Genomic DNA, 13,323 nt, shown 5'->3' with positions numbered 1-13,323 from the left:
TGTGTGGCTCTGAGTCATTTTTTTTTAATTTCATAAATCTACTGTAGGTTTCACTTAGGCCTATGTAATACAAATACAGTTGTTATTTTTAAAAAATATTTGAAATGACAGTAATGGAAATAAAGACTTCCTAGACCTACAGAGCAGTGAATGATTTTTGAATTTTAAAAACATGTTCCAGGGATGCCTGGGTGGCTCAGTCATTAGGTATCTGTTTTCGGCTTGGGTCGTGGTTCCGGGGTCCTGGGATCAAGCCCCACATCGGGCTCCCTTGCTTGGTGGGGAGCCTGCTTCTCCCTCTACCTGCTCCCTCTGCTTGTGCTCTCTCTCTCTCTCTGTCAAATAAATAAATTAAATATTTTTAAAAATAAAAACATGCTCCATAGTTGGTTTAAATATGTTTATTGTTGGGCGCCTGGGTGGCTCAGTGGGTTAAGCCTCTGCCTTCGGCTAGGGTCATGATCCCAGGGTCCTGGGATCCTGTCCCGTGTTGGGCTCTCTGCGCGACAGGGAGCCTTCTTCCTTCTCTCTCTCTCTCTGCCTACTTGTGATCTCACTCTGTCAAATAAATAAATAAAATCCTTTAAAAAAATAATTTTAAAAATATGCTTCTTGCTAATTATGAAATAATAGCTAATAGCAGGATCTTTCAAATAGAGTGTATACCTTGCACAGAGCTTATAGCACTACAATTCCTTTGTAACTACACAAAATTTATGGGTTGTAGACCTCTTTACTGTAATTAGATTAAAATAGAAAAGACTCCATATGTTAATGTCAGCATAGCATCATTTTTGTGGGTGTGTGTATTTGTAGACACTTCAAAAGATATATCTATAAACACTATTTTGTTTACTTGCGATTTTCCAAAGGGATTGTCAATTTGAAAAATTGTACGCATTATAGTAATAACTCATATAAGGCAACATGAGTCAGTGTAAAGATAAATCATCTTATGTCTTTTACCTTTGTTTTATTTGTTCTGCCTCCGTGGAATGACTTAAAAAAGTGGGATTTGAATTTTTTTTAAAAGATTTGTTTATTTGACAGAGAGAGACACACACAACAGACAGAGGGAGAGGGAGAAAGAGAAGCTGAGCAGGGAGCCCCACACAGGGCTCGATCCCAGGATTCTGGGATCATGACCTGAGCCAATGGCAGATACCTAACCAAATGAGCCACCCAGGTGCCCCAGAACTTAAATTTTGATTAGAAATTGAATCTTTCTGATGTAGTGTTTTTATTGCCTTTGATTTCCTTAAATTCAAACTTGAATATAATTAAAAGGATTTTTAAAATAAGTATTTAAGAGCCAGTAAAGGAATAACTAAATTGTAGTCACTCCAAATGCAAAATGTGTTTTCTCTTTATATGTAATCTACAAAGCAAATATAATAGGATGGAGCATTTGCAGCTATAGAAATTAATGTTCTGTTTATTGTTTAAGAATAATCATATCTTAGCTAAAGTGATCCTGTGCTTTAATTATGAGTATTAACATAGGGTCACCTGGCTGGCTCAGTTGGTAGAGCATGCGACTCTTGAGGTCAGCGTGGTGATTTCAAATTCCATGTTGGGCATAGCGCTTACTTTATAAATAAATACATATATACATACACACATACAATGTAGACATTTTTGAAAGGTTGCCATTACATTCTCTTTTCTCCTTTTATGTTGGAAAGATAACAAAATAGCCTTCTGAAAGTTTCTCTCTTTAAACTCAATCAATTCAGTGTGTTAGAAGGAGGTAAGGGTGCCTGGGTGGCTCAGTGGGTTAAGCCTCTGCTTTTGGCTAGGGCATGATCTCAGGGTTCTGGGATTGAGCCCCACATCGGGCTCTCTGCTCAGCAGGGAGCCTGTTTCCCCCCGCCCCTCTCTGCCTGCCTCTCTGCCTACTTGTGATCTCTCTCTCTCTCTCTCTGTCAAATAAATAAATAAAGTCTTTAAAAAAAAAAAAAGAGGTAGGTAAGATAGAAACCGTGAAAATTAAGCATTGTGCTTAGAGCTGATATTGAGCAATCCCTGAGACCCAATTATGAAGTTAGAAACTCAATGAAAACACCAGTATAATGACAGGACAAAGAGTTCTTCCTTTGTTGAGTGAACTCACAGTTTCCTAGGTAGTGGCCTGGAGGATTAGAATAAGGTGATGGGTAACTGTGTTTTCTTGAAGCTAAGCAGGAAGGTCAAAGTCTAGTGGGTTCCATTTAAATTAATGAAGTTCCTTTATACCAGGAACTGGAAAAGAGAGGTGATGGTGAAAAATCAGATGAGGAAAACGAAGAGAAAGAAGGAGGCAAAGAAAAGAGTAAAGAAGGCGATGAGGAGGAGGACGATGATGCTGCAGAACAAGAGGAGTATGATGAAGAAGAGCAAGAAGAGGTAAACTTAGTAACTTTATTAAGGGTTCTCTACTAAGGAATCAGATATATGCTATATAGTCAAAATAACAAACCAGAACCAAGTCTATGGGAATGAGGGGTATGTCATTATCACTGGTATCAGTTCCTTAGCATCAAGAGAATGATTTTAACACTGAAATCAAGATACCAAACTGAATCTGGGAGGTAAGAGGAACTTGATAGGCAACTTTGTAAGTGGGAGTCCACAAGTGAAGCAAATCGATCAGATTAGTTTAAGGCTTATTTACATAAAATTTTAAATCCGCCATTACTGTAATTAAGGACTTAGTCATTTAGGGTCTGAAGAGGAAACCCCTGCCATACCATCACGTTTCAAACCCCGAAGTGCATGTGGACCCTGGCAGAGAGTAAGTATGATCTAACCTCCAGTATCTGAGTTACGACTTAGTGGTTTGGATTTGGGATTTCTAACTTCTAGAAACATGGTGCATTTCAAAATAAGCCAGAGCCAATCAGGGCACTTTTGAGTAGGGTAACTTTGTTGGCCACAGCCTCTTTGGGACTTAGTAGATACCTCATGCAGTAACCCTAGGCTGGGAGTTTCTTCTCCATGGCAGTGAACTTTGTCTTCACTCCATTTTGGCTTCCCACATGACGCTAAATCTTTTCTTTACCTGAAAGTTCTATATCTCCAAAGTCTTTATTATATACTTTAATTCATTTACATTAAATTTTGGATTTTTTGGAATTTATATTGGTGTAAAAAGAGAGGTTTGGATCCATTTTTACCTATTTCCAAATGGCTGGCCAGCTGCTAACTGCATTTATTAAATAATTTGCTTTCTTCGTTGATTTGCAATTCCCTTGTATCAGCTATTAGATTGACACTTCTGCTTAGATGTATATCTGAGACCTAGTTTTGAACCATCACTCTGCTGTTCCAGTTAATAGAAAGTTTTCATTTTTTTTTATTTCTAGGGAAGAATTTTCCTGAGTATTCTTTATTCTTTCAGATAAATTTTAAACATTTTAAAATTTAAAATATCACATTGTGTCCAACTTTCTTTGCAGATCATTCACTTTTTTATTTCTACACTCTGATGTGATTGAGACTGCCAGACATCTGATTCTCTATTTCCTCTTTACTCATTCCCTGTCTTAATCTCCCTCCCTAAAGGGCCTAGATCCTTGCTCACCTTTTAACTGCTTTCTTGCAATTACTGTCTTCCTGTATGCTCCCAGCACACACTTGAGATCAAGGTAACCTTTGATCAGTTCCACTGTCTCCCCTTTTCCCTCCAAACCACCTGTTGAGCTTTTCCGAGGAATCCCAGAAACTGATGCTACTAAAGCAATACTCACTAGCCCCTTTTTGCGAACTAACACGTTCTCTGTGTTTCTCTTATCAAGTCATCTGTCTATAGCAATTATTTTAGGTCATTTCTTTTTTTTTTCTTAATCCCTCTCCTTGACATCTTTTCCTTTCACTCTTAGCAGATAATAACCCCTTCATACAGAGAATGAAGCTATCAAGAAGAAATTCCCTTGATTTCGTGTCCTCTGCCTTCAAACTAAATGCCTTTTCTCCTCCTCCTTTTTTTTAGTGAAAGAAATACTCTTCCTTGTATTTAGAGTTAATTGTCCTTCCTTTTGGGGTTCCATAATCCTTATATCCTTTCCCTTTTCATATTTTCAGTCTCTTCCTATTCATCTCTTCCATTCATGCATTAAAACATGTTCATCTCTCGTTATGATGTTCCCCACATTCCCTTCCAAGTGTCCTGCTATCTTTTGGAAAGCTGTTTGGCTGACTTCACTTGCTCGCTGCCCCCCCTAGTTCTTTTCATCTGATTTCCACCTGTATGCTATGGAAATTATTGCCATCAAGTTCACCAATAGATAAATTTTAGTCCTGATTTCACTTTCCTGCTTTAACACTGCTCACAACTTCATTGTTAAAATATTATTTCCTTTATTTAAATTCAACAATTTAAGGCAATTATGGCATCAACTATATGCCAGGCATTGTGCTGTGTGCCAAGACATAGGCAAACATTGTTGCTTTTCTTGGTTTGGAGGACACAACACTTCTTGTTTTTCTCCTGTTTCTGGTACCTTTTCATGGTCTGTTTTGAGTTCTCTTCTTTCTAATCTTTAAATGTCAGTATTCTTCGGACTCCTTCCCCTGGATTTCCTTTTCTCTCTACAATCCCTATCCAAAATTTTAGTTGCCCTATAAATACCTATCAGTCCTTATTTTTTTTTTTTCATTCACTGTGCAGTAATTGTATGCCATGCATATTCTTGGAATTGTACTAGGCAAGGGGAATATCAAGATAGGATACAGTTCTCTCATCAAGGATATTGGTGTAATGGAGAGACACACAGAGAGGAGACAGTTATAATACACTGAATAATACTATGGTGTGATACAGTACAGGATGCCATAAGGGTACATAAGAGGGGCACCAAACTCCATTTTAGTGATGTGAAAAAAGGTATCTCAAAGAAGACAATCTGAAGACTTAATCAGATCAAGATGAGAAATGGACTGGAGGAGATTTGCAGATAGAGGAAAGTGGGCGGAGAAGGCTTGTGGGTAATGAGAGTGTAGCACTAATAGTGTAATTGACCAGGTAAGTCAAAATGACTGGACTCGAGAGTTCAAGTGGGGGACGTGGAGAGACAAAGCTGAAGAGAAATATTAAATACCAGGCTGAGCAATATGACTTTATCCTGAGTGCTGCGGGTATCCTTTGAAGGGTTAAAGCAGTGGGGTAGTTTTATTGTATTTGTATTTTAGAAAGCTCAGTTGCTTGGATTGAAAGGAACCGTGGTTAAATCATGCTTGAAAGCTTGTTGCTTTGAACCAGTGGTCATTTTGCCCTCCAAGGTATAGTTGGGAATATCTGAAGACATTTTTGGTATCACAACTAGTCTTGGAGATCATGGCGTGCTATTATCTTTGAGTGAGTAGTGGCCTGTTTTCTAGACAAAACTAGCTTTTGGAATGCTCTCTTTATAAAGTCTCCCTGAGGTGAACTCTGTTGAAATTAAGATCATCCCTAATAATAGCAAACATCAGGATTCTAGTAATTCCAGAATTCTGTGTTAGGTCTTAGCAGAGTACTAAACACAGTTTATGTAAATACATTTCACTAAAAACAAACAAACAACTTCCCACTTTATTTTTATTTTTTTTTTAATTTTTTTTAAAAGATTTTATTTATTTATTTGACAGAGAGAGATCACAGATAGGCAGAGAGAGTGAGAGGGAAGCAGGCTCCCCGCCGAGCAGAGAGCCCGATGCGGGACTCGATCCCAGGACCCTGAGATCATGACCCGAGCCGAAGGCAGCGGCCCAAACCACTGAGCCACCCAGGCGCCCCAACTTCCCACTTTAGTAGAGAAAGGATACATGTTTTGATTATGAGTCTGGGTGAGGGATGAAGAGGGAAGCTCAGTTAAAGACTTTCTAGACTTAAAGTCTTACTCTTGGCGCTTTTTAGCAATTAATTAATGAAAAATTCATGTTAATTAACTTGACATATTGAGGGTTTGATAAGCATTGTTTTTGAAGAGTAAATGGAGCAAATTATCTAGGTAACACCTCTGTCAAATTAAAGAAACAGACTTTTCTTTCTTCAGTCTTTTGAATATTGTAATTAAAGGAAAAAGCAAGGGTTCAAATGAAAGCCAAGGACCACTTAAGCCATCAGTTTCAACAAGTTCTCACTTTGTACCTGTTTCAAGATTATTAACATCACAAAATTACCTAAGGTAAATCACTGAATGTACTTGGAAGTGTTCATGTCTAAAGCAAAAGTTGCATATGCTTGACTTTGGAATAGTGAAGTATCCCTTCCAACTCATTTACAAAGTGGTCTCATTTGAACTCTCGACCATGCACCCCTCCCCTGTACACTAGTCCCAAAGCTTCAGTCAGTTTTCCAGATGTTACTGGATTTCTTGGCACCAGAGAAACCAGGCCATCTTCCTGGGGATGCTATGGAAACTTACTGGATACAGAAACTTACAGTGTCAGGGAAGACAAAATAATAAAATCTGTATCTGAATATTACAAGTTATCTTGCATTATTTATATAAATGTATATGTTAAAAAAAATTCCGCCATGCAGGTACTAAAAAAGCAGACATCCAGATGACCTTCTTTTGAGAATCGTCTCTACTTCTTACTTTATCATAACTCTTGCTATAGAGAGTGGAGATGTAGAGATTAATTTTTTGATGGTAGATTTCAATGAAGTAAAAAAATCTAGTGACAAGTAAAATAAACACCCATGGACTTATCACCGAACTTTAACTATCATCAATGTATAGCCATTCTTTCAACCACTCATTCATTCATCCAATCCATTCCTATCCCCTGACTTCCATTTCCCATCCACCTAGGATTGTTACAAAGCAAATTCCAGGCATTGTATCATTTCATCCCATAAATATTTCAGTATGTACTAAAGAATAAGGACCCTTTAACAACATGACAATATTATTATTATATCTAACATAATGATATATTATGTTATATATAACATGATATAATAATAGATATTATATCTAAGATAATGAAATATTTCCTTAATATCATCAACTACTAAACCAATATTCAAATTTTTTTAAGATTTCATTTATTTATTTGACAGACAGAGATCACAAGTAGGCAGAGAGGCAGGCAGAGAGAGAGGGAGAAGCAGGCTTCCCGCTGAGCAGAGAGCCCGATGCGGGGCTTGATCCCAGGACCCTGAGATCATGACCTGAGCCAAAGACAGAGGCTTAACCCACCGAGCCACCCAGGCGCCCCCAATATTCAAATATTTTTAATTGTCTAAAAAAATTTATTGTTCATTCCAGTCAAAATCCAAATATATCCCATACGCTGCAATTAGTTAATAACGCTCTTAAATTTCTTTTAATCCATATCTAAAATGGATTTTTTACTTTTTGACAGAAAGCACAGAAATATCGGGAATCATTTACATGAATAAGAGTCTTCCCCAGTCTTGATAATTGAAATGTTCCCAGGAACTTAATTACTCTCAACCTCAAGGAAGCTGAGGGGCCCTAGATGGAATATGGCATTTTCTAGGTTTCGTTTGGTATCTTGAGTCTTGTTTTTTGGCAGGAAGCAAAAATCCCTCTACTTACGCTCTGTTACACATCATGACAGAAAACCTCAGTTCTGGTGTAGTTTAGTGAATGTTAATGAAAATTGGCTTTGTTTCTTGAGTGTCTGTACATTCGTTTGGAGTGTTTAGTGGCTTAGGTAACTAAACCATCGATTGTCCTCCTGAGGTGTAATGAATTCAATGTATCATTCTACTAAAGCGTCGTGGACATTCCTTCATTTTCTCTTAACTAGTTGGTGGCTGAAAATTGTAGGAGGTGATGGTCTTGTGGAAAGCAGCACAAGTAGATGGGAATGAAAACCAATGTATTTTTTTCTTTTTAAGATTTTATTTATTTAACAGAGAGAGAGAGATCACAAGTAGGCAGAGAGGCAGGCAGAGAGAGAGGAGGAAGCAGGTTCCCTGGGGGGCAGAGAGCCGAATGCGGGGCTCGATCCCAGGACCCTGAGATCATGACCTGAGCTGAAGGCAGCGGCTTAATCCACTGAGCCACCCAGGCGCCCCGAAAACCAATGTATTTTTTAAGCAGATGAAATAGCAGAGACTTTTCAAAAGCCTGCTATGTTTTCTTATTACTTGATATTTAGAAACTTAAAGGGACAGCCTACATTATATTGTTTAATAATGATCTTACTACTCACTTATTTTAATGTTTACTGAGGAATATATCATTTCACTTAGGAAAATGACTACATTAATTCATACTTTGAAGATGGAGATGATTTTGGTGCAGACAGTGACGACAACATGGATGAAGCAACCTATTAGCTATGAAATTTCTTGAAAAATATCTTGATGATACCACTTCTGAACATTTGGACAGACTTGTTTTCTATTTCTGATAAGGAATATTATATTTTCGTTCCTCTTTTGCTGGGCAGATACTTGCTGTCGAAATACTCAGAACCACTTTGAGTTTAAATACTACTTACCTTACCAATCAGTCTCTGATACTCTGACATTTCCTTCTCACCACCCCTGTCATCTGTCTTATGTATTTAAGTGGATTTCTCTTGTATCACTGGGATTTCAGTGTGCCCAGAGTTTTTCCATTTTTTAATCTATGTATTCATACTTGAACAAATTACTCTTATGGAACTCGATCTGTTGTAAAACTATTACTAGTCATTATAGTGAATTTCTGTAGTCTGGAAGTTGATGTAATAATACTGCACAAAGAGCACTTTAAAAACAAAGAAACTTGAAAATAGCTTTATCTTTTACTTTTGCATGGTCTGTTCTGTGCTGCATTATGACTACAAAAACCTACTGGAGCTCTTACAATTGCATATTTCATGAGATTAGAAGTTTTGTGATCAAAAACATACAGGGAAAAATGCCACTCTGAACTTCATGAATTTCCCAGGTCACATCTTAGTCCGTACAAAAACCTGGATACGTAAAAAATACTTGAATTTGGAGCCAACTCAATACCATTTAACATATAATCATCTCACTGTCATTAAGTTTGATCTTTGAATAGTTGGGCTTATGAAAAATTAGATAACTAATTTGTAATTTACAAAAGTATAAAGTTCTAGCCGTATAAATCTCACTGCAGAATGCATGTGTACAAAATCTGTGAGTTGTCATGGCCATTGTTAAATTTCACAGGACTCAGTTATCCAATTGATTTACAGAACAGTGCAGAATAAAACTCAGGTCATTTTAAAGTTAAGATTAATCTTTTTTGTTTTGATTAAAAACTGGCTCCCCTGACTTTTAATATTTTGGCAGAGTAAATACCTAGACCCCCCAGCATCCAAAGACACACAAATGCCAAAGATTTTCAAGGGAATTCATATCGTATATTTTTAAATGATTTCTTATTATTCTCTACCAAAAAGAATAAAGATTATTTTTCCGTTTTGGGAAGATAGTCCCATTACCTTCTAACCTTGAGAATCAAAGCCCTAGATTCTGTTTCTACCTTTACTATAGACTCAACCTTGAAAATGAGCTTGGTTAAGTTTTCTGTGCCTTAGTTTCTCCACCTGTACACTACTTCCTATAAAAATTGCTTACACACTAACCGAAATTTGCCATGTGTGTTCATTCATACCTTATAGAAATGATCACTTCTTAAACTTGGTTCTCACCCTCTGAAAACTGGTAGCTTCGTTAAGTGACTGAAAACAAGCAGTTTTGAAAAACAAGCATGTTGTCTTCACAAACTATTTTATACTGATTTTCCCATCTTATGTTCTGGAGGGAAGGACTGGAGAAAATTTATGTCTTGTGCCATTTTGAAACATGACTTTCTCAGGAAAAAACATCACTTTCAATTTTAATACTTCCTCAGATTATTCAAGGTGGGTGTGAAGACCATTGTTAGTTCAGTGTGCCCATCACATGTGAATTATTGAAATAAGCTTCTAGGAAATTTTAAACATTCTAAATGGAAAACAAAAGAAAGTCCGTGTTAAAACAGCAACCTACTAAACTGAAAGTAGAAACTTAAAGTTTCTAGTTGTAATGGGCAAATAGTCACTTAGGATTGTTAAATAAAACATTGATGTTTTATTCTCACTTCCTTAGTACTTTAGCCAAATACCATTTAATTTATAGAAATCTGATCTCAACAGTTGTTTACCTGCTTCAGTATAACTCTGCAGATGACCCTGTGAATCGGTCAAATGCACTTAAGATGCAGGTATTTATTTTCCTAGCTTTCAGTTTTGCCTCCAGTTTTAGTCCGCAGATGGTAAGACAACCCCTTTGGGCAGGGATTTACTTCAGGAGCCCCCAGCCATCTGCCTTAAGTGCACTGTCTTCCTCTTTTTATAAGTTGAAAGTAGACTAACTGTGAGAACAGGGAGTATTTGCAGGTTGCTTTACCAGCATGAATCTTGTCCTTCTGGCTTAAAATCTGAGACTGTGAAGTTAGTTATTCCATAAGGTTTTAAACTTCAATGCAGAGGTAGCCTCCTGTATATAAAAAAGTACTTGTTGGTGAAGTGTCTTTAAAATTGCTGTATTAATAGGTCAAACTGTTTTGTTGCTATAATGCTTATTTTCCTGTTTACACATTAAATTCTTACAAAACAATTTTGTGTCCTTTTGTTTTATATAAACATGGTTTATTTTTTTTTTTTTTAAGATTTTATTTATTTATTTGACAGAGAGAGAGATCACAAGTAGGCAGAGAGGCAGGCAGAGAGAGAGGAGGAAGCAGGCTCCCTGCAGAGCAGAGAGCCCGATGCGGGGCTCGATCCCAGGACTCTGAGATCATGACCTGAGCCGAAGGCAGCGGCTTAATCCACTGAGCCACCCAGGCGCCCCTAAACATGGTTTATTTTGAACCTACTTAAATGTTTGCGAAAACAGATTTGTTAATACAGATTTTATGTAGTGAAATAACTATTTATTGAGCAAGTATGACAGTTACCAAGTATTCTTGAATAAACCCACAAAAGAAAACTCTAGGTGATTAAAGTCATGTTAACAAATGAAGAGATTTGGCAGATAGTGTAATAGTGTGACCACTGCTATCGTGGACTGACAGTGGATACAAGAGAATACTAAGAAATTTGGAAGATTTTGTTAACCTTTCTACCCCCACCACATTCAAATGTACAGTGTCAATGGCTTTGCCTTAATATACTTAAAGGCTCTGGAGTTAGTAAAAACTTTTTATTAAAAAGTGAACTTAAATACAATTTTAAGGGGAAAAAAAGAATTACATCACAAATTCCTCCATTAAATAAATAAAAACTTCGGGGCGCCTGGGTGGCTCAGTGGGTTAAAGCCTCTGCCTTCGGCTCAGGTCATGATCCCCAGGGTCCTGGGATCGAGCCCCACATCGGGCTCTCTGCTCTGCAGGGAGCCTGCTTCCTCCTCTCTCTGCCTGCCTCTCTGCCTAGTTGTGATTTCTGTCAAATAAATAAAATATTTTTTAAAAAAAATTAAAAAAAATAAAAACTTCAATGTTTTCAGTTCTTTTTGCTACTGGTAATTTTGAAAAATATCCTTGAAGTCGAAAGGTTGTTTCATGATAAAATTTACATTTAGATCATGGTGCTAAATATGTGACCCATAGCTTGCTAAGCAGCCGTGGACCATGCCTGTTAAAGTCTTCCCTGTTACTGAAGTACATCCAAAGAACACCCATCTGAAATTTGTTTTCATTTATGTCCTATAAATAACCCAGTGGATTTTATTTCTGTATAACAAGGGAGAAATATGAATTGGTAAACCTTTGGCAATTCTATCTCCCTTACACAGTATGTCTACATCAAAGAGGAGAAAACATTTGTTTTTATTCAATTAAATTCACCAGCTTCCATTTTAGACTGAATAATAAAATAGAAACTTTATTACATTTTGCATATCTTTTAAAATATGAAAAATAAGGGCAAAAAGTTTTAAAAACCAGTTTTACAGATGTTCATGCTAACAATGTTCTACAATTCCATTTTGCCTTTGTATAAAATACATTATACAAAAGATTTATAGTATCTGCATACATAAAAAGAATTAAATAAAGCATTCAGATAATTCTATGATCTAACAGTGCAATATGCACATACGTGGAAGAAAAATACTGATTTCCTGAGCAGTGCTGTTGTAATTCAAAATAAGAATGCTACCCATCAAAATGCACCTGTTAAATACAAACTTCTAAAAACCCCACGTTTACCCTGTAACGCTCTGACTAGATCCTTGCTTCAAGATATTTCTGAAACATCCTTCATATTCTCAAGTAGGTAATTTTAGAAATAGATACCTTAAGAAGTAGTGGTTCATTTAGGAATGCTTGCTGAACAAGCAAGTAGAGTCCAGAAAAAGAAAAGCTTTAAAAAACACAAAAAGTCCTTCGGAAAAGTTCACTTAACATTAGTCTTTCTTCTAATCATAATATGGTCATCAGACTTTGTATAATCCATAAACCTATCTTTTGAAGAGGTGAATCCCATAATTTTCTAGTAGAATGGCAAAAACTTTAAATGGCATTGAATAGTTCAAAACAACTTAACCATTTGTAGCCAGCCTTAAAAAAAAAATCTGCCCTAAAAATAGCAGATTTTCTTCACTTACAACTTGCAAGTTTTTAAGTGAACCAAACGCAGTGATTCACAATTGTTAGCATATATATAACATATGTACCTTCTCATGTAAAGCATCCAAGTAAATTCAAATAAGGATTTCAACACAATTTAAATCCATAATATCGAATAACTCATTAAGTTTTACAAAGTAATTATTTGCTACAAATTTTTATGTATATTAGTACTTTTTAAAAGGTAAAATTATTCTAGATCTACTAAATGCTTAGGAATTTTTTTTAAATGACCATTAAAGATTAGCATCTAAAATTCTACATATATGACATACATAGAATTATATAGGATTCAAATATATAGGAAAAGGAAACTGCCTGATTGTGTCAAAAGGATGTATTTCTTTCGTGAAACAGGACACACTGCAAGACAAAATGGTTTTTAATCAAGTAGATAGTACACTTCACTACTTTAAGTTACTTATTTTGGAAATCAGACCTATCACAATTTCAGAGTAGCACTAGCAAAAAGGAATCACTGACTATAATTTCATCAATTTGATGTAAACAAAGTTCTTCATTCTACACTAAAATAATCCAATCCATTTTCTTCCCTAAAACTTGATTTTTCAGCAAGCATAATAAATACAATGTAAACTGACCAAGTTAACACTGAACATAAATTAGATCATATATTTTTTTTTCAAGATGCCAAGGCACATTAAAACAATTTTTAAAATTCCAAACTAAAAGAGTTATTCAACAAATGATTTTGCTATAACTTACACATTAACACTTTCCAATAATTGTC

At 36.1% G+C, this 13,323-nt stretch overlaps 1 protein-coding gene across 2 annotated transcripts in view; it reads left to right on the top strand.

The window, feature by feature from the left end:
- Positions 1 to 8,901, top strand: part of POLR3G (RNA polymerase III subunit G) — a 43,613-nt gene extending 34,712 nt beyond the window's left edge. For both annotated transcript variants that reach the window (XM_046000425.1, XM_046000424.1), the window contains exons 7-8: positions 2,239 to 2,385; positions 8,195 to 8,901. In XM_046000425.1, the coding sequence (XP_045856381.1) occupies positions 2,239 to 2,385; positions 8,195 to 8,281 (234 nt within the window). In that variant the 3' untranslated portion in view covers positions 8,282 to 8,901. The remainder of the gene's footprint in view (positions 1 to 2,238; positions 2,386 to 8,194) is intronic.
- Positions 8,902 to 13,323: the final 4,422 nt, after the last annotated feature.

This window comes from Meles meles, chromosome 3 (genome assembly GCF_922984935.1).
Source record: "Meles meles chromosome 3, mMelMel3.1 paternal haplotype, whole genome shotgun sequence".
Taxonomy (NCBI): domain Eukaryota; kingdom Metazoa; phylum Chordata; class Mammalia; order Carnivora; family Mustelidae; genus Meles; species Meles meles.
Note: the sequence above shows the minus strand (reverse complement) of the source record. Positions and strands in the feature narration are given on the sequence as shown.